General features: G+C 45.0%; 1 protein-coding gene across 1 annotated transcript in view; it reads left to right on the forward strand.

The window, feature by feature from the left end:
* LOC126189010 (LIX1-like protein) overlaps positions 1 to 21,355 on the forward strand; it is a 326,396-nt gene that overhangs the window by 135,179 nt on the left and 169,862 nt on the right. The window contains exon 2 of the mRNA XM_049930821.1: positions 5,454 to 5,617. Within this exon, the coding sequence (XP_049786778.1) occupies positions 5,454 to 5,617 (164 nt within the window). The remainder of the gene's footprint in view (positions 1 to 5,453; positions 5,618 to 21,355) is intronic.

Genomic DNA, 21,355 nt, shown 5'->3' on the forward strand with positions numbered 1-21,355 from the left:
AACTATGAAAAACGACAGTTCATGCACACACTGAGGATTCTGTCGGTCAGCATGTATGTTCTATGCAATCAACCTTCTTTTAATAACTCGATTGTGTTAGTCTGTGTCAGGTCATACTACCAATCCAAAGGGTTATATTTCACACCCCTGTCGGGTCTGGTATTTACTTACCACTACTTCACCTCTACCACTGTTTTTTGAATGTGAAAAATGTGTTCAAAGCGCTAATGGAGTAAACGGCCTACCTCCCCCAACAGGACTAAACCCAGTAATGAATTGTGATGGTCCAGGGCAGCCGTACCTAAACCCATAGTGTACGAGTTATATGTATAACATTCCCGCGAAGTTCTGACAGTGAAGTACAACAGCTATGCACTAATTTTACTGTTAGATTTTCGAAAAAACTACGAGTTGTTGTTTAGTTAGTCTTTCAAAAAATGGTTCAAATGGCTCTGAGCACTATGGGACTTAACATCTGTGGTCATCAGTCCCCTAGAACTTAGAACTACTTAAACCTAACTAACCTAAGGACATCACACACATCCATGCCCGAGGCAGGATTCGAACCTGAGACCGTAGCAGTCGCGCAGTTCCGGACTGAGCGCCTAGAACCGCTAGACCACCGCGGCCGGCAGTTAGTCTTTCCTGGGACTAATGCATGCTAGAGATCTTCTTATTAATGACCGTTCGTATTTCTCTAATGAACTGCTTGGTTTAATGATCGGAAATGCATAATTGGCTACAAATCTCCAGAACGTTGGAGTAGAAAATGTTCAAATGTGTGTGAAATCTTATGGGACTTAACTGCTAAGGTCATCAGTTCCTAAGCTAACACACTACTTATCCTAAATTATCCTAAGGACAAACACACACACCTCCGCCGGAACCAGCCGCACAGTTCATGACTGCAGCGCCTCAGACCGCTCGGCTAACCCCGCGCGGCGTTGGAATAGAATAATTGTCCAGCAGTGATCATTTCGCAACGATGTTCACAATACGCATGATGTAGTTGGATACAATAAAATAGTTTTGAACCTATTATTTGACGTGTATAAGATTTTTAAACATTTATTTTTACATAATCTCCCCTTCCTCCTTCCTTTTTATTAAACATATTAGAAAATTATTAATCCCAGTCCATCATGCAGACAAATTCGGAACAGCTGAATTAAAGTACGCCATTAGTATAAAACAACTGACGCTCGGAAAAGCTGTAATTGATCAGGACATCTGCCCGCATCTCGTGGTCGTGCGGTAGCGTTCTCGCTTCCCACGCCCGGGTTCCCGGGTTCGATTCCCGGCGGGGTCAGGGATTTTCTCTGCCTCGTGATGGCTGGGTGTTGTGTGCTGTCCTTAGGTTAGTTAGGTTTAAGTAGTTCTAAGTTCTAGGGGACTTATGACCACAGCAGTTGAGTCCCATAGTGCTCAGAGCCATTTGAACCATCAGGACATCAAAATCGATTCAGACCTAACATGAAAACACGACAGTGACAATTGGTGTTCGGAGTTCGGTTTCACTCTTCCGACAGTTGTGTTTACTGTAAATCTTGTGAATGCGGTGTAGTCGCAGTCTGTACTCGTGCAATGCTCTTCAGACTATTGCCTGACCTGTGCCTGTAGAACACGGTAGAACACATGTTCCGGTTGCAGGTGAATTACTGAAATTGACATCACACTTTCCACCATCAATATACACAGAACGAAGTCTCCGTGGTCCTCAAAGGTGTCGGCAAAGCACTTGTGATGTTGTCTCCTGTTCGATACTTGTAGATACGTCGAGTATTTCTTACCATTCCCTTCCTCTTCACAGTAACACATAGTCATGTAAGTGTGCTGATACACTGTGCCCTAAACTGTACATGTAAACTAAATTTCTTACAGTACACTAAAGTCTATAAACCGGAAAAATTAACGGCAAGTTGATTGTGGTGTGTAATAAACGCACCCCACACATGAACAATACTCATAAAACGTAGTTAAAAAGGTTATATTCCTCAGCAAATTAATTATACACTGTCTGTGAACTACTGTCCCTTAACATTTGCCCCCCAAGCATCTTTTAGTATTCTAAATTCTCATCTGGAGACTTGTACATACAAGATGTAACTGCCATTTGTCCAGAAGATTATGACGATATGACAGTTATACGGGAGGCTAAAACGGACTTCTCTTTTCAGTATACTGAAGTTATACCTACAGTAGAGAATGGTATACAAATTCGTGAAGATCATGTGCCATCGTATTGGACTGAAAGCAGATAAATAATTTCCTAATTCCACGTCAGACCTATCAAACTACCACATTATCAGGGTTAAACAGATGAAGTAAGGAACGAAATAGGAGTTTCACGTATTTTTGAAAACTGTCATTAATAATGGGAAATAATATTCATTTTTCCTTTAAAATATGCACTGCAGTTGCAATATACAGGGTGTCCCACTCAAAGTTCCCTGATTTGAAAAACCCAGGGAAAAAAAACCACAGTAGATCCAATAATGAAAAATGCACCACATTGTTGAGCAGCTCAAAGAATTTATTTGTTTATGATCAATACTTCTCTACATTTTAACCATTTGTAGCACGAGGGCAATATCGAGTCTATATTCTATTTCTTTCCAAGTTCTTTGTAACATTTCGTCTGTTATTGTTGCAATCGCATTAGTGATACGATGTCGCAACGTAGGAATATCGGCCACTTTGGTCGCATACACGCGGTCCTTCACGAATCCCCACATGAAGAAATCAGGCGGCGTAATGTCGGGTGAACGTGGGGCCAGGCAATGGGTCCTCCGCGTCCGATCCAACGACTGGGAAATGTCCTATCCAGGAACTTGCCAACAGCCGTTGACCAATGCGGCGGAGCTCCATCTTGTTGAAAAATGATATTGGGTTGCAAGTCTTGTATCTGAGGGTACACAAACTGCTCCAGCATGTCCAGATACACTGACCCATTCACTGTTTGTTCTGCAAAGAAGAAAGGTCCAACAATACTGTCGTGCATTAGCCCACGCCAGACGTTTAGTTTAGTGCTATCACGAACATGTTCAATGACAACGTGCGGATTTTGCGAACTCCAAATCCGAACATTATGTCTATTAACCCTTCCTGATATATGAAAGGTTGCGTTATCTGAAAATAAACATCTTTCCAGGAAGCTGGCGTCCATATCAATATGCTGCAGCATATCCACAGCAAATTGTTGTCGGCGTGGTTTTTCGTTTGGCGTCAGATGTTGCAGAATTTGCACTTTCTAAGCACACATATGAAGACGCTGGCGAACTACACGATGCAATGTTGATGGAGGTACATCAAGTTATCTACATGCTTGACGAATTGACTTATGTGGGCTTCTGAGAAACGTTTGTCTGATGTGCTCCACTGTTTCCTCTGAAACTCCGTAACGTGCATCGCCAGAATGTTTCAGAACACTTCTTGTTGCCAGAAACTTCCTATACCATTCCTTAATTGTTTTCACATCAGGTGGATCACATTCATACACATGACGATAATTTCGTTGCACAGTAATCGGCGATTATGTTTCTGTAAACCACACTACTGCTTGCGCGTACAGCTGTGGAGTCGGCATTTTCACTTCATGCGACCATGCTGCACTCTGGCGACGATACTTGGCACTTCTGAAGATGGAATATAAATACTTTGAGATGCTCTACAATGTGGTGCATTTTTCACTGTCGTTTCTACTGTGGTTATACTCTCCTGAGTCCTTGAAATCAGGGAGGTTTGAGTGGGACACCCTGTACATTTCAATGTGCGAGGGCGTGCTGAAAAATAATGCCTCAGAAGTTTTATGCGAAACTAAATTTATTATTTATACATCTTTATTCTTCATGCCTACATCTTTCTTCTTCATGTCTGCATATTTATTTCAACATGGTCTCCCTGGCGACGAACACATTTCTCCCAACGAGAGACCAGTTTCTTGATACCGTCGCTGTAGAATGTTTGATTTTGTTGATTGAGACATAACCTCACCTCTGCTTGCATCGCTTGATCACTAATAAAAGTGTAGTCCTCGTAAGTGTTCTTTGAGTTTTGGAAACATGAAAATCAGATGGGGCCAAGTCGGGACTGTATGGAGGATGATCGATGACAGTGGACCCAAGTCACCGGATTGTTACAGATGTTGCAGCCCTGGAGAGGCTGCTCCATGTGTGGACAGTTCGAAACTCGATTACAGAACGCTGTTTCTCACGCACCGAGACAGTTACGTTACACTCCGTCATGCTACACGCTACAATTTGCAGCTCTCTAGCGGCAGTGGATTGCAACTTGCGTCAGCGAGAGGCAAAGTCGACCGAGCAATGTGCATGACATGTAATACCTCAACCGATATAGACAATAGAGCAGAAACATTCGGAGGCATTACTATCCAGCACGCGCTCCTACATTGTCCAAATTCTGTGAAGAAAATACGTGCGAAAAAAGTCGCCGTGATAAACGAAAATTTTATGTTGGACGTCCTATAAAGAAAATCTTAACCTCCAGCGAAGTACAGAAACATAGGTTGGAGTGCTGAAAATGCGGGCAGCAAAACCATTCTGATAGCTATGTACTTATACGGATATGGTGTCTGTTCTTCCAGACATGTCCGACACAAGACACCATTGATGACCTGCAGCCGTCTAGAAAGAAATTACAGTTATATATTAATACCTTCAGCCGCTGACGGGCGTTGATATATATCAACGGGGACAGGTGAAAATGTGTGCCCCGATCGGGACTCGAACCCGGGATCTCCTACTTACATGGCAGACGCTCTATCCATCTGAGCCACGGAGGGCACAGAGGATAGGGCGACTGCAGGTACTATCTCGCTCACGCCTCCCGCGAGACCCACATTCTCACCTTATATGTCCACAAACTACATTCGTAGTGTCCCACCCCAACACACTCATTACTCGTGGAAGACATTCTTACCAAGTCCCGTAAGAGTTCGGGGAATATGTGTGCATCCGCACAGAAGAAGGTCATGGCCGATATTGCCAGAACTATATACTTATATGCATATGGTGTTTGTTCTTTTGGATATGTCTGCCTGGTCATGATTTATGTGTGGTCGTTCCTTAGAATTTCTACTTCAGAACACATCAACAACAGACGATTTGGGCAGGTCAAGGATGGTTGAAATGTCCCTGATGGATTTGTTACTCAGATGCCATCCTGTGACTACTCCACGATTGAAGTTACCGAGCACTCGTGACCGAACCATTCTGCCTTAACTGTTTCTCCACTGACAGCAAAATAATCTTCATCTCCTTTTACACTATCTTGGGGTTCTGCCTCTTGTAACATCTAATGGTCATTACACAGGGATGTCTGGATAATTTTGATAAGGTAGCGCAGGTGCCTTATCCAACCGCACGATGATACGTGCAGTAGAATTGAAAGGGAGACAGGCCACTAAAACATGGTCCGGCGTGGTGGTGTTGCAGTGAACGTGGTGGAGGCGCTGCAGGAGTTCTGGCAGATGAAGCAGGCGCGCGGCGCCGACCTGCGCAACGGCGCGCTCGTCATCTACGAGTCGGTGCCCGCCTCCAGCCCGCCCTACGTCTGCTACGTCACGCTGCCCGGCGGCTCCTGCTTCGGAAGCTTCCAGGTAAGCCAGCAACTCACCTGCCTGCCGAAAGCTGCGTATGCCACACCGCTACCGCACTGCACCTCACGCCTTTCGTTTTACACTGCCCGTTTCGGCAGTCACGCAATGAACTGAAACAGTTTTAATAGTTCGTCTGCTTCATCCGCACCTCGATAAAGACCTTCTCCAAACTTTTCACTGCGTTATGGTCGTCAGCGATACGCTTCCATGTTGCTCGTGTTTTTTAGTCTTCTGGAATCCAGCAAAGAACTCTTTGGTCCTTCTGTAACGTATCATTTCCCGGCTATGTCTGTGTTTTCTTGTTCGGTTTCTGAAGGAAGTGGGCTACCTTCAGCCTCATGTTAATATGCTTTCCTTTGCCTAATCATCCTAAAATACTGACCCCACCCTCCATTATTTAAGGAATCGAACGCCCATGTATAAATCAGCACGATTTAAGAAAGGCTAGTTATTCACGCATCTCAATGTTTTTGGCGTTGTATCTCGTTAACCATACGTCTCACAATGATACTATTTTGCTCATACACTCAGTGATATATGCATATATAGCACCGGTATTAAGGAAGTAATAAATGAAGGCTGCATACCTGATGCTGAAGTTTGACTGCTTCTTTTTGTGGTGGTGTGGGTGGAGTGTTAGAGAGAAAAGTTTTCGTATAAGTTTGAAATTAATTGTGTAAAGTTTTTTGGAAATAGCTAATTGATCTCATTCCAATACTGGATGAATACAGTCCAGGTATACTGGGTGATCAAAAAGTCAGTATAAATTTGAAAACTTAATAAACCACGGAATAATGTAGATAGAGAGGTAAAAATTGACACACATGCTTGGAATGACATGGGGTTTTATAGGGGAAAAAAGTTCACAAAATGTCCGACAGATGGCGGATGGCGCTGGACAGCAAAACGTCAGTGACTGCGCATGACCATCGCGTATAAAAGGAGCTGTAATGAGAGAGAGAATCTCCCCCCATGAACGTCTACATGTCAATGTAATTTTACCTCCATTTTCTCCACTTACTCTGTTTTATGTTCCCCTTTTTTATCTCCTTATGTATATATCATTTTATTCTTGTTTTAGTTGTCGTGTCACTCGGCTAAAGAGCGGCGGATTGTGCCGCTGACAGCCCTCCCCTGCCCATATGGGGCAGGGGAATGATATCACAATAAAGAACAAAAAAAAAAGAGAGAGAGAGAGAATCAGATGCTCCAGCAGTCGCAGCATGTTGACGTTACCTGAAAAGGCGCTTTTAGTGAAGCTGTATTATCAGAATGGGAAAGATTTCTTGCGCGCGTCATTTGGTGAGGATCGTGTCCCCAGACCTCAGGCCATGCAATTATTGGCTTTGGGGTTACCTGAAGTCGCAAGTGTATCGTGATTGACCGATATCTCTAGGGATGCTGAAAGACAACATCCGACTCCAATGCCTCACCATAACTCCGGACATGCTTTACAGTGCTGTGCACAACATTATTCCTCGACTACAGCTATTATTGAGAAATAATGGTGGACATATTGAGCATTTCCTGTAAAGAACATCATCTTTGCTTTGTCTTGCTGTGTTATGCTAATTATTGCTACTCTGATCAGATGAAGCGCCATTTGTCGGACATTTTTCGAACTTTTGTATTTTTTGGGTCTAATAAAACCCCATGTCATTCCAAGCATGTGTGTCAATTTGTACCTCTCTATCTACATTATTCCGTGATATATTCAGTTTTCAAATCTATACTGATTTTTTGATTACCCAGTATATGCGCTGTCAGTTACGTTGCCTGAAGCCAAACACTATGTTTCTAACTGTAATACTTGTCTTTTTTAACACAGACTTATTTTATTGCAGGTAAGTTTGTACCTCTTAATAAGCAGATTATGACGCCATTTTAAATTGTTGAATTCGGTCAATGATTTTGCGAAATATTGAAAATCAAATATTTGTTCCCTCTGCACGATGTTGCATGGGCAACCTGCAATTGGTATTGGGTTCCGGGATAGCAGTATAATAATATACATTCATCAGCCACAACACTGTAATCACCGACGTACTACTGATGTAAACCCTTCCAGGCGATAGCAGTGTCACCTGGCGAGGAATGAGTGCTGGTCAGACACACGCACGGTGCATATAATATTAGTGAGCGTGGTGTCCGTGGTGTAGAACGGGCAAGGTGCGCGGTCTACCTGAGATTCACCGAGAGCAGGCTGTGACGGCCAGGAGGCTCGGCACTAGCATTTCGGAAGCTGCACGACTTGTCGGATGTTCGAGGAGTGCTGTAGTGAGTGTCCTCAAAATGTGCCGAAACCAGGGTTGGGCGGCCACCCCTCTTTACCGAAGTCGGACATCGTAGGTTGGGCAGATTGGTAAAACAGGACAGGCGGTGAACTGTCGCGGAACTAACATAAGACTTCAATGCGGGGCAGAGTACAAGTGTGTCTGAACGCACTGTGCACCGAATACTACTAACGACGGCCCTCGCGGCAGGCGACGCACCCACGAGCCAATGTTAACACCACGACATGGGCAGCTACTACTGAAATAGGGACGTGACCATCGGCACTGGATGTTGGCGCAGAGGCAGAGCGTTGAATGGTCTGATGAATCCCGATATCCGCCGGCCTCAGTGGACGAGCGGTTCTAGGCGCTTCAGTCTGGAACCGCGCGACCGCTACGGTCGCAGGTTCGAGTCCTGCCTCGAGCATGGATGTGTGTGATGTCCTTAGGTTAGTTAGGTTTAAGTAGTTCTAAGTTCTAGGGGACTGATGACCTCAGATGTTAAGTCCCATACTGCTCAGAGCCATTTGAATCACGATATCCTCTTCATCATGCCAATGGGTGAGAGTGAATCCGTTGTCTCCGAGGGGAACAGCTCCTTGACACCTGTACTGCGAGACGGAGACAAGCTGTCCGCTCTCCGTTATGCTCTGGGGAACAATCACGTGGGCGTCCATCGGTCCAATGGAGCTCATGCAAGGCACCAAGACGGCCAAGCAGTACCGTGCACTGGTTGCAAACCACGTACACCCCTTCATGACGATCATTTTTTCCTCCGGCAGTGTCATTTTTCAACGAGATGATACCCAATGTCACGATCCCAGGAGTGTGATGGAGTGGTTCTGGAAACAGCGTGGCGATTTCCAATTGAAGTGCTGGCCCCAGATCTGAGCCCGTTCGAATACATCTGGGTTGTTGTTGAACGTGGCGTCAGAGCTCACCCCCTCCCCCCCCCTCCCACACCACCATCACCCCTGCTCCCCAGAGTTTACCAGAGTTGTGTGTGAAATACCTCCAACGGTCTACCAATGCCTCGTTGCTTCCATGCCACGAACGTCGCCGCTGGCAGCCGAGCCAAAGGTGGACATACTGGCTATTAGATATGTGATCATGAGGTTGTGGCTGATCACTGTGGATTGGTAGTGGTCTGGGCATACGAGGCTACCTCAAGCTCGAATGATTCTCTCTATAACAGCCTCCGTTTTCCGACACTCGCAGAGAAACTTCTGAAAGCCTCTGACAGGAAGCAGTCTTTACGGAAGCGCTACTAGAGGGAGCAAAGAATTGCCAGTGAAGGCGCCTGTACTCTGCTCTTGATTCTGGATGACTGGAAGTGCTAAATATTAGTATTGTGCGGCGTTTAGTGGACTCCAGGGAGTGGATGCGCTAATTCATGAGTATAACTGGTTTCTTTGTTCGGAGACTTAGTAATGCAAGAAGCTTTTCTTCGGAAAAATGGTTCAAATGGCTCTGAGCACTATGGGACTCAATTTCTGAGGTCATCAGTCCCCTAGAACCTAGTACTACTTAAACCTAACTAACCTAGGGACATCACACACATCCATGTCCGAGGCACGATTCGAACCTGCGGCCGCAGCGGTCTTGCGGTTCCAGACTATAGCGCCTAGAACCGCTCGGCCACCTCGACCGGCTTTCTTCGGAAAGCTGAGAGCAGTGGCAAGGGCGATTGCTGTACTTGGGTGTGGACTGCTCAACGTTTTTGTTTATTTGGAAGGAATGCTTCCAGTCAGCAAGCGAGCAGTGCTCCATAGTTGAGCGTGCTAAAACTGAGTTGTGGAACCAAGTAGCTAGTTGGACGTTTCATTTTTTAGTGAACGAGACGGATTTGTCAAGGTTTTTAATTGAACCCGATGAACTATGTTCGTTTCCGTGGAAACATTGAACGATATTCTCGCTTTGTTATTGTGGAGATAATCTGCGGCAGTTACTGGGAACCAGTTGGAGGCGACTTACGAACTATTAGCTGTATATATATTACAGTCCAGCAGCCGGATCTCCGAACATTGCTGGAAACGGTAGGATTGCTACACGGCTCTTAATTATTAACTCTAGAGTAGCGAGAAGCTCGACCCTGTCTCGCAAGTCAAAGAGAAACTGGCAACCCATATTTAGCATTACTGGATGGTGTGGCGGCGCAAACAGTTAATCCGTTTACGCCAATAAACCCTTCAGATTAAATCTGGGGAACAGTGTTTCCCGCAATTTGTCTTCCTTGCCGCACCCTGCTAAGAGCGTGGAACTTGGTGCGGCCCTGTGAGACCAGAGGAACAGACGAAAGGAACGTTTCAATCCTACAGCCATCCCCAGCTGTCTTCCCCACTCACACACACATCATTTTCGTTTTGATTACAGTCGTTGCTACGTCTTATCCTCCAGTGTCTTTTATATTCCCCTCTATTCTTTCCGTTTCTCCGTCGCACCTAGTAATACCCAATTCACTGAGAAATTCTGTTATTGAAATGATTTTCGCGTCCAGACGCCACATATCACTAATACATGTTAATACTGTTAATATATGCTGTTCGCAAGCTTTCCTTTTCAGACACAGCAGAAGTTATTTTCGAAAACCCCATTTAGTTTTTTACGTTTATCGTTATTCTCTTTTTGCCAATTCCAGGGACGTATTTAGGATCTATATATCTCTAGGCTGAACCTGTGTGCGAATTCTAGCAGGGGAAGTTGTATGATAACAACCTTCAAAACAGAATTTTAGAGCAGTTTTCAAATTAAAAGCCAATAAAGCAGCATTTAAGGTTTATGAACTGTATAAAAAAAAATGGTTCAAATGGCTCTGAGCACTATGGGACTTAACATCTGAGGTCATCAGTCCCTTAGAACTTAGAACTACTTAAACCTAACTAACCTAAGGACATCACACACATCCGTGCCCGAGACAGGATTCGAACCTGCGACCGTAGCAGTCGCGCGGTTCCGGACTGCAGCGCCTAAGCCGCACGGCCACCGCGGTCGGCGAACTGTATAAAATTTTAATATAAAACCTAGAATGTAACTAATGGTTGTGAGCAACACTTTCACTTCCAATCCTTGTTTATTTAATGCATGGTTATTTTAATTACTCTCGAATACAGAAGTAACAAAATGAAACAAATATTTCCCAACTTTTCATTTTCCAACGCGGCAAGGCGTAGAAAGTACAGGGTTATTCGTTAGAATCTCTGGAGTTTCGAAAGTCGGCTGTGGAAAAACAACATGACATTATAAAAACAGAACAAACATCAGTGGACAGAGCAAGTCTCCAACTTTTCAACTCACATTACATGTGTGACGCGGCAAACTTCAATGTTCGCGTGCGGTTCACTGACACCAACTGTCCCGCAAAGCGCAACAGCAGCCCACTTTGCACATTTGTACAACGGGTCGCCTATTTGCAGGCGCGAACTACACTGAAGAGCCAAAGAAACTGGTACACCTGCCTAATATCGTACAGGGCCCCCGCGAGCACTAGAAGCGCCGCAACACGAGGTAACAGAGGCTCAACTAATGTCTGAAGTAGTGCTGGAGGGGATTGACACCATGAATCTTGCAGGGTTGGGTTGTTTGGGGGAAGAGACCAAACTGCGAGGTCATTGGTCTCATCGGATTAGGGAAGGACGAGAAAGGAAGTCGGTCGTGCCCTTTCAAAGGAACCATCCCGGCATTTGCCTGGAGCGATTTAGGGAAATCGCGGGAAACCTATATCAGGATGGCCGGACGCGGGATTGAACCGTCGTCCTTCCGAATGCGAGTCCAGTGTGCTAACCACTACGCCACCTCGCTCGGTGATCCTGCAGGGCTTTCTATAAATCTATAAGAGTACGAGGGGGTGGAGATCTCTTCTGAACAGCACGTTGCAAGGCATCCCAGATATGCCCGATAACGTTCATGTCTGCGGAGCTTGGTGGCCAGCGGTAGTGTTTAAAACTCAGAAGTATATGATAAAGACTACAAATACTAGAACAACCCTCTGTAATTGGTCGCAGTAATCTCTTGTATGCAATTTCCTTTACAGATACACCCCTCTGACAAATCTAAGGCTTCCCTAACACTGATTTTATCTGCTCGTTATATTTCGTGTCGCTACGAAATATTAGCTCTATATAGTTATACAGAGACTGGCAGAATGAACAGCAAGTTTTGAGTCACGTAGTACGGTGCCACAGTTGCGCTTACGCGAAATACGTATGCGCGCACCCTATTGAGGAAGGACGGCCATTCGTAATTATGGCCTTGCGGAGCTCACAGCACCGAGAATTCGCCATCGAGGCGTATTAAAAAAAATAACGACTCCCATCACAGTCCAGCGAATCTTTTTGTCATCATTTTGAGTTGAAACGACATGATAAATTCACGGTACATCAGACGATTGCACGGTGGTTGCAACAATTCCGCTGGCGCTTTAGTCCGGAACCGTGCTGCTACTACGGTCGCAGGTTCGAATTCTGCCTCGGGCATGGATGTGTGTGATGTCCTTAGGTTGGTTAGGTTTAATTAGTTCTAAGCCTAGGGGACTAATGACGTCAGATGTTAAGTCCCATAGTGCTCAGAGGCATTTGAACCATTTTTTTTTAATACCCGTTTATCATCTGCATTTCTTCTTGGTGTAGCAATTTTAATGGCCAGTAGTGTATTTTACGCGGCTGAGATGAAATGCTGATCACTTATGTAGTGTAGCATATGTTACAGTTCGTGCCAGTTTGATTATTGTTTGTTGCTACCTTAAGTGTGCAGCAATTTAAATGCCCAGCTGTCTAATAGGATTATCAGTGTTAAATTACGTAAGTGGAGCGACAAAAGAGTGTAACAATGTGGCGAGACTTATTCGAAACTGGCTGAGCTTATCCTCCTTTGTACTGAGTAGTGTGACAACTACAACGAGTAGCCAGAATGAATGGCCTTGGTCCAAGAAAAGGAATATGAAAACAAACGTGCTTACTAGGAGTAACCCGTGTCCTCCCAGCAGCCTTGTCTTGGTGCTCAGAGAGATCCTCACCCTTCAGAGCTTTAATTCGTAAGGTGAGAAGGGGAGAGGGGGAGAGAGAGAGAGAGAGAGAGAGAGAGAGAGAGAGAGAGAGAGAGAGAGAGGTGCAGAGTCGCCTGCAGACGAGGGAGGTGCAGGCGCTGGCGGCGGCGGAGGTCAGTACTCCGGTGCAGGCGGCCGGCTCGGCAGATTTTCCGGTTTCCATTCCCAGGCCGGTGCGCGGCCGCACGCGCTCTGCAGCACGCCGCTGCCCCGTCCTCGGCGCTGCGCGCCGCGATTAAGGCCGCCTTGTCACGGGGCGGCTTTACGAGCTGCGGGGACATGCTGCAAGTCCGGCAAACCGGGCGGGTCGCTATTGCGCGGGGCTACTTCATCGCTGTGCTAGCTTATCTATAGAGCGCGGACACGCTGGCAATACAAGGTTGCTGTGTAAATAACAGATTGTGACGTGGCTGTTTATCCTGCCATATTGATCTTAATCTAAGGACTTGGCCAAATAACTCAGAAAAAGTAGTTACATCTAAATCTGCTGTGCGCAGGCCTCCGTGCTCCTCTGTGTAATGAAGGGTGCCCGCGGATTTCTCTGATTTTCTGATTTTAGCGTCATGGTCATTATGCGAGATGTATACACGATATTTTTAAGAAGTTGTCACTTATTCTTACAGGAAGTACACTACGTGATCAGAAGTATCCAGACACGTGGCTGAAAATGACTTACAAGTTCTTGGCACCCTCCATGCGTAATGCTGGAATTTAATATGGTGTTGGCCCACCCTTAGCCTTGATGACAGCTTCCACTCTCGCAGGCATACGTTCTATCAGGTTCTGGAAGGGTTCTTGAGGAATGGCAGTCCATTCTTCACGGAATGCTGCACTCAGGAGAGGTATCGATGTCGGTCGGTGAGACGTGGCACGAAGTCGGATTTCCAAAACATCCCACAGGTGTTATGTAGGATTCAGGTCAGGACTATGCGCTGGCCTGTCCATTACGGGGATGTCATTGTCGTGTAACCAAAAATGGTTCAAATGGCTCTGAGCACTATGGGACTTAACGTCTGAGGTCATCAGTACTCTAGAACTAACAACTACTTAAACCTGAGTAACCTAAGGACATCACACACATCCATACCCAAGGCAGGATTCGGACCTGCTACCGTAGCGGTCGCGTGGTTCCAGACTGTAGCGCCTAGAACCGCTCGACCACTCCTGCCGGCTGTCGTGTAACCACTCCGGCACAGGCCATGCAATATGAACAGGTGCTCGAACGTGTTGAAAGGTGCAATCGCCATCCCCGAATTGCTCTTCAACAGTGGGAAGCAACAAGATGCTTAAAAAATCAATGTAGGCCTGTGCTGTGATAGTGTCACGCAAAACAACGAGGGGTGCAAAGCCCCCAACATGAAAATCACGACTACACCATAACACAACCGACTCCAAATTTTACTATTGACACTACACTCGCTGGCAGATGACGTTCAACAGGCATTCGCCATACCCGCACCCTGCCGTCGGATCGCCACATTGTGTACACTGATTCGTCACTCCACACAACGTTTTTCCACTGTTCAGTCGTCTAATGTTTACGCTCCTTACACTAAGCGAGGCGTCGCTTGGCATTTACCGGAGTGATGTGTGGCTTCTGAGCAGCCGCTCGACCATGAAATCCAAGTTTTCTCACCTCCCGCCTAACTGTCATAGTACTTGCAGTGGATTCTGATGCATTTTGAAATTCCTGTGTGATGGTCTGGATAGATGTCTGCCCGTTACACATTAAGAGCCCCTTCAACTGTCGGCGGTCTCTGTCAGTCAACAGACGAGGTCGGCCTGTACGCCTGTACGCGTGTCCCTTCACGTTTCCACTTCACTATCACATCGGAAACAGTAAACCTAGGGATGTTTAGGAGTGTGGAAGTCTCACGTACAGACGTATGTCACAAGTGATACCCAATCACCTAACCACGTTCGAAAGCCGTAAGTTCTGCGCGCACCCCATTCTACTTTCTCACGATGTCTAATGACTACTGAGGTCGCTGATATGGAGTACCTGGCAGTAGGTGGCAGCACAATGCACCTAATATGAAAAACGTATGTTTTAACTGCCAGCGCTATTGGAGGATTTTACCCTTGGAAGGGTTTTGGTTTGGCGAATGCCTGGAAAAATTACCTGCCATCATGTGTAGTGCCAACAGCGAAGTTCGGAGCAGGACAGTTAAGGACGAATGAAGTGGTGTTGCTGTATGGTGGAGTTTTTCGTGGTTAGTGTGTGGCCTTCTCACTGCACTTACGGAAACGCTAGATGCGGAAGAATATGCTCACATTTTACGGCATAGTGTACTGCTTATAGCAGGAAAACAGTTCGAAAACGATTACTGTTTGTATCAGCATGACAATGCAAAATGGTTCAAATGGTTCTGAGCACTATGGGACTTAACTTCTGAGTCCCCTAGAACTTACAACTACTTAAACCTAAATAACCTAAGGACACCACACAGCCCGCATCTCGTGGTCGTGCGGTAGCGTTCTCGCTTCCCACGCCCGGGTTCCCGGGTTCGATTCCCGGCGGGGTCAGGGATTTTCTCTGCCTCGTGATGGCTGGGTTTTGTGTGATGTCCTTAGGTTAGTTAGGTTTAAGTAGCTCTAACAAGGGAACCTCCCCATCGCACCCCCCTCAGATTTAGTTATAAGTTGGCACAGTGGATAGGCCTTGAAAAACTGAACACAGATCAATCGAGAAAACAGGAAGAAGTTGTGTGGAACTATGAAAAAATAAGCAAAATATACAAACTGAGTAGTCCATGTGCAAGATATGCAACACCAAGGCTAACGTTAGCTCAGGGGCGCTGTGGTCCCGTGGTTAGCGTGAGCAGCTACGGAACGAGAGGTCATTGGTTCAAGTCCCCCATGGAGCGAAAAGTTTGCTTTCTTTATTTTCGCAAAGTTATGATCTGTCCGTTCGTGCATTGACGTCTCTTTCCACTGTAATAAGTTTAGTGTCTGTGTTTTGTGACCGCACCTCAAAACCGTGCCATTAGTAGACGAAAGGACGTGCCTCTCCAATGGGAACCGAAAACATTTGATCGAAAGGTGATAGGTCAACCGTTTCCTCCCCAGGAAAACACGTTTGATAATTTCTATACGACACTGGTGACGGCATGTGCGTCACATGACAGGAATATGTTGTCCACCCACCTAACTTGTACACTTGGCGAATGGGTAAAAAGATTCTTCTACTCTGCCCGATTTAGGTTTTCTTGTGGATGTGATAATCACTCCCAAAAAAGTGATGAAAACATAAGAGTTTGTCACATAAACTGAAAATAGAAAATTAAAACGTTCACACGAGGGAAGATTTGAACCAAGGACCTCTCGCGCCGCAGCTGCTCACGCTAACCACGGGACCAGGGCTCTCCGGAACTCATCTTATCCTTATGTTGTATATGATGCGCATGGACTACTCAGTTTGTATATTTTGCTTATATTTTCATAGTTCCACACAACTTCATCCTGTTTTCTCGATTGATCTGTGTTCAGTTTTTCAAGGTCTATCCACAGTGCCAACTTAGAACTAAATCTGAGGGGGGTGCGATGGGGAGGTTCCCTTGTAAGTTCTAGGGGACTGATGACCATAGATGTTAAGTCCCATAGTGCTCAGAGCCATTTGACACCACACACCTCCATGCCCGGGACAGGATTCTAACCTGTAAACCGTAGCGGTCGCGCGGTTCCAGACTGTAGCGCCTAGAACCACTCGGCCACTCCGATCGGCCATGACAATGCAGCCTGTCGTAAACTATCAAATATGAGGAAATGTTTTGTGGACATTAATAGTCCTGAAATGGATCCCAATCTGAAGCCAGTGGAACACCGTTGGGATGACTTAAAACATCCTTGGATGTCTTAAAATGTCGACTGTGTTCCCGATCCCAGCGTCCATCATCACCAAATTTTCTAGTTCCAGCTCTGGCGGAAGAATGGGCTGCCATTCCCCCCACAGACTTCCAGACACCTCATTGAAAGTGTAGCCATCAGAGTTCAGGAAGCCATAAAGACGAAAAGTGGACATACGCCATCTTAATGTCCATTAACAGGTGTGCGAATGCTTATGATCAGATACTGTACTTGAAGTTTATAACTGATTCTAGTGACATATCGTCAATCGCGGAATTAAACGAGATCGTAGTTTTCCGTCTATTACACTGAATTTGTTTTTGTTTTCGCTTTTTTATTTTCGTCCTTCAGCGTCAATTTTACCCGGCGAAGCCAAACGAAGACCTGAATACAGTCGTGTTCACATTCGAGATACAGAAGGGAGGTTATAATAGCGTACACTGCAAAATTCTTATTAGGGGAACGCTGTCGGACTCTATACGTCCACATGCCAATGTCATGCATATCGCAGGAATTAGACACTGAGAGTCACTTTTATTTGACGAAAACTCATGTACTCTATCGCTGCAGCGAGTTTTATTCACATTGGGCTGCATATGAATCCACACTTCGTCTAAATAAAGCACTGATGGTAATCTTTTCACTAAAATCTAATGTACGAGGGACGTTCCGAAAATAAGTTGAGTAATTGTTGTTCACATGGAAACTTTATTGCCAGAAACAAACACTTCATCGCATCACGAACTATACACCTTGCACTTTTGGACATAGTCGCCACTGACATTGAGACATTCGCTGCAAAGTGCAACTCAGTTTTTTCGAAGGAACTACCCTGGTAAAATTCGGTGCACAGCCTCTAACAATACTGTTTACATTCGTGGATGCGGATGGTTAGCGACTACATTGTCAGTACATGTCCGTCTGCCATCGTGATGTGTAGTCGAATAATTTCGGTCTCGCTGGTCAGCTGCTTCTCTTTCTTCTTCCATGCCCTGCACATGCGTCATTCGTCCTTCGCTCAGGTCCTTTCCGTTGTTGGGCCAGCAGCGGGTGTTGATCCACGTGGCGTTTGTTTGCTTCACCTAGTGTACCATCTTCTTCCTCAAAAACAATGTCGAAATTTACTTTCAGAGCGCCCCTCGTAGTATAACTTTGCTGTAATTACGTATTCTTGTATAGCACACAATGATTCGCGTATTTTGGCACCTTTGTAAAGTAAATCTCATAAACAGTTTTTCTCTGAGTTTTGTTGGTAGCCCTGACGTCCGGTACTGTGAGGTAGGAACTGTGAAGTTTGTACAAAGTTAGTATTTCGTTGTATTGTTCAGAGTATCGCAGAAAGAGCTGCCTAATCGCGCATTTATCCATATCATCAATAGGATATTTATTGGGCGCAGTTTGGTTATGTTTCTTCTGGGTAGATACTTGAATACCACTTCGCTCAGGATTGTGTGTCTCCTCAGGGCAGCACGGGGGATGGTAAGAGTAGGGACGCAGGCACAGAGAGGGGTGACACAAAAATAACAGGTAAGATGGATTAAGAATTAACCGGGAGAGGCCTCCTGAAGCTTTGTCATATCTCCCAGGGGCGCAGATTTATCCCAGTACGGTAGCTGGTCACGTGACTGTTAGTTCGCCCTACGGCCGTGTATCCCATTCTCTTTATCAAGTATTACGTGATTTACCCATCAGAAATTGCATTGTTTAGTTCTCAATAATTAAACTAATTTGTCATCAACAATTACAAAAAACTGAATGCTTTTAAAACAGAAATGAATATGTTACTTCAAGATAAAGTAGGCAACATACATTCACTAATATAAAGAAAGAAATAGCCTTATATTTTCTAAAAACAGAAATAATAATCAAACTTTTGCTGACAGAAAGTATTAACAAACATCTTTGACACAAAAAAACTTTATGATTATGATTTAGGCTGAAGAAATGAATTAAGATTTGTAGCAGCCCTGGGAATCGAACTCGGGTCTCCTGATTACTAGGTAGATGCGCTACATCATTAACTTAGATAAAGATGAGACTCAATATGTCTCAGGAACATCTACTGTATGGGATTGATTTTATATCTAATCATTAAAAAAAGGGTAACTGCACGTCTGAGATCAGATTTTAAAATTGCTGACTAAAATAAATCTTATCAGACATCTAAGAACTACCTATTCATGTTTATTTGAAGACCAGTGATGTATGTAGGGTGTGATACACTAACCTTTCCCCAATTCTCAGAGGAATTGTTTTCTGTGTTGTTGAAACTTGGAACAAGTGAAGATTAAATGGTTAGTATCTCCATCATCACTGGTACCTCAGTTATTTAATTTTAAGTGATACGAGTGAGCAAGGAAACTGGCGAGACTGAATCTCATTCGAGTGCTGAGAGTCAGCTGCCAATCTCTGCACTAAGCACTGATCAAATCTGTCTACGTTTCGTACCAAGCTCCTAACGATGTCACTTTCCAATACACTGCTGCGTCGTCTACAGAGTACTAGAGGTACATACATTATCCACAAGTTAATTTATATATCTTGTAAAAACTATAAAAAGCGAATGAACTAAAAGTTAAATTTTTTAAAAAGTTTTTGGTCTTTTGTGTTGCATCAGTCCAGATGATTATACATTCGGTGCATAGATGAAAAAATAGATAAGATAAGTGCAGATTAGACGTCGAATTAAGCAAAAGTTAACCATCGTTCGGAGTCGCGTCGTTGTCGTCGTAGAACTGTGGTTATGTAATGGGAATCAACCGGCGACTAGTCCTGAGGTTTGTCCTACTGCGGTAGATCTAGAACAGCAGTACAGTTGATTATCAAACAGTAGCACCAAATATTACCCACAAGTGACGCAACTCCCGCAAATTACGGACAAGTGTTTTGTGGGCGCGGAAGTGGCGCCGGATAGTATCCCAGATGTTTTGCTTCAAATCAGGAAGGTTTGGTAGCAAAGACATCAACGTGAGTTCCGTGTCACGCTCCTCAAACATTTGTAGTACGATTCTGGCCTTGTGACACGGACAGTTATCCTACTGGAAGATGCCATCGCCGTCGGGGAAGAAGTCAAGCATGAATGGGTGCAGGTGCTTCTCAGTAACGTTCACGTAGTTCATAGTTTTTTTAAATCATGTAAAAGTCGCTGATTGCACCCATGTTCCTCACGGAACGTAACCCGATAGTCCATAGCTGTCATGGTGTCATCGATTACTACGATTACTAGCGCAGTTGCCATGAAACCCAGGTGAGCGTCCCCCATAGTACAGGGTGATTCAAAAAGAATACCACAACTTTAAAAATGTGTATTTAATGGAAGAAACATAATATAACCTTCTGTTATACATCATTACCAAGAGTATTTAAAAAGGTTTTTTTCACTCAAAAACAAGTTCAGAGATGTTCAATATGGCCCCCTCCAGACACTCGAGCAATATCAACCCGATACTCCAACTCGTTCCACACTCTCTGTAGCATATCAGGCGTAACAGTTTGGATAGCTGCTGTTATTTCTCATTTCAAATCATCGATGGTGGCTGGGAGAGGTGGCCGAAACACCATATCCTTAACATACCCCCATAAGAAAAAATCGCAGGGGGTAAGATCAGGGCTTCTTGGAGGCCAGTGATGAAGTGCTCTGTCACGGGCTGCCTGGCGGCCGATCCATCGCCTCGGGTAGTTGACGTTCAGGTAGTTACGGACAGATAAGTGCCAATGTGGTGGCGCTCCATCCTGCTGAAATATGAATTGTTGTGCTTCTTGTTCGAGCTGAGGGAACAGCCAATTCTCTAACATCTCCAGATACTGTAGTCCAGTTACAGTAGTACCTCCGAAGAAAAAGGGACCAAAAACTTGATTGGCTGAAATGGCACAGAAAACGTTCACTTAGCAGGAGGTTTAACACCATACTTCGTTCGAAATGCACGCTGAACAACTGTCGTCGATTCACTTCTGCCGTACTCAATAACACAAAAAGCTTTCTGTTGAGCGGTCGTCATCTTAGCATCAACTGACGCTGACGCTTAGTCAACAGCGCCTCAAGCGAACAAATGTACAACTAAATGAAACTTTATAGCTCCCTTAATTCGCCGACAGACAGTGCTTAGCTCTGACTTTTGTCGTTGCAGAGTTTTAAATTCCTAAAGTTGTGGTATTCTTTTTGAATCGCCCTGTATAATACAGCACCCATTGGCCAGCATCCGTGGCGTGACGTATGTTTCGAGCGGCCGTTCACTGGATGACTGCTTATCCGGATACAACCGTCGTCCTGATGTAACAAAAAACGTGATTCATCCGATTACGCGACGCGTTGCTATTGGTTCACAATCCGATATCGGTGATGCTGCGCCCGTTCCAATCGTATTTTTAGAGTTCTGTACCTCAATCGGTGAAAACGGAACCCTTATACAATCATTTTACTGTCTATACGTCTGTTTGTCTGTCCGTCTGCTAAGACGCGTTTTTGTCAGGAATGGATAGAGATACCAAGTTGAAATTTATGTCAAATACTAGGGCCTAAGGTTGCTTGGCGGTGTAAGCAATTTAAGATTTTAAGTCAACGCAATCTAAACATATTGC

The sequence above is a fragment of the Schistocerca cancellata genome, chromosome 5, assembly GCF_023864275.1.
Source record: "Schistocerca cancellata isolate TAMUIC-IGC-003103 chromosome 5, iqSchCanc2.1, whole genome shotgun sequence".
Taxonomy (NCBI): domain Eukaryota; kingdom Metazoa; phylum Arthropoda; class Insecta; order Orthoptera; family Acrididae; genus Schistocerca; species Schistocerca cancellata.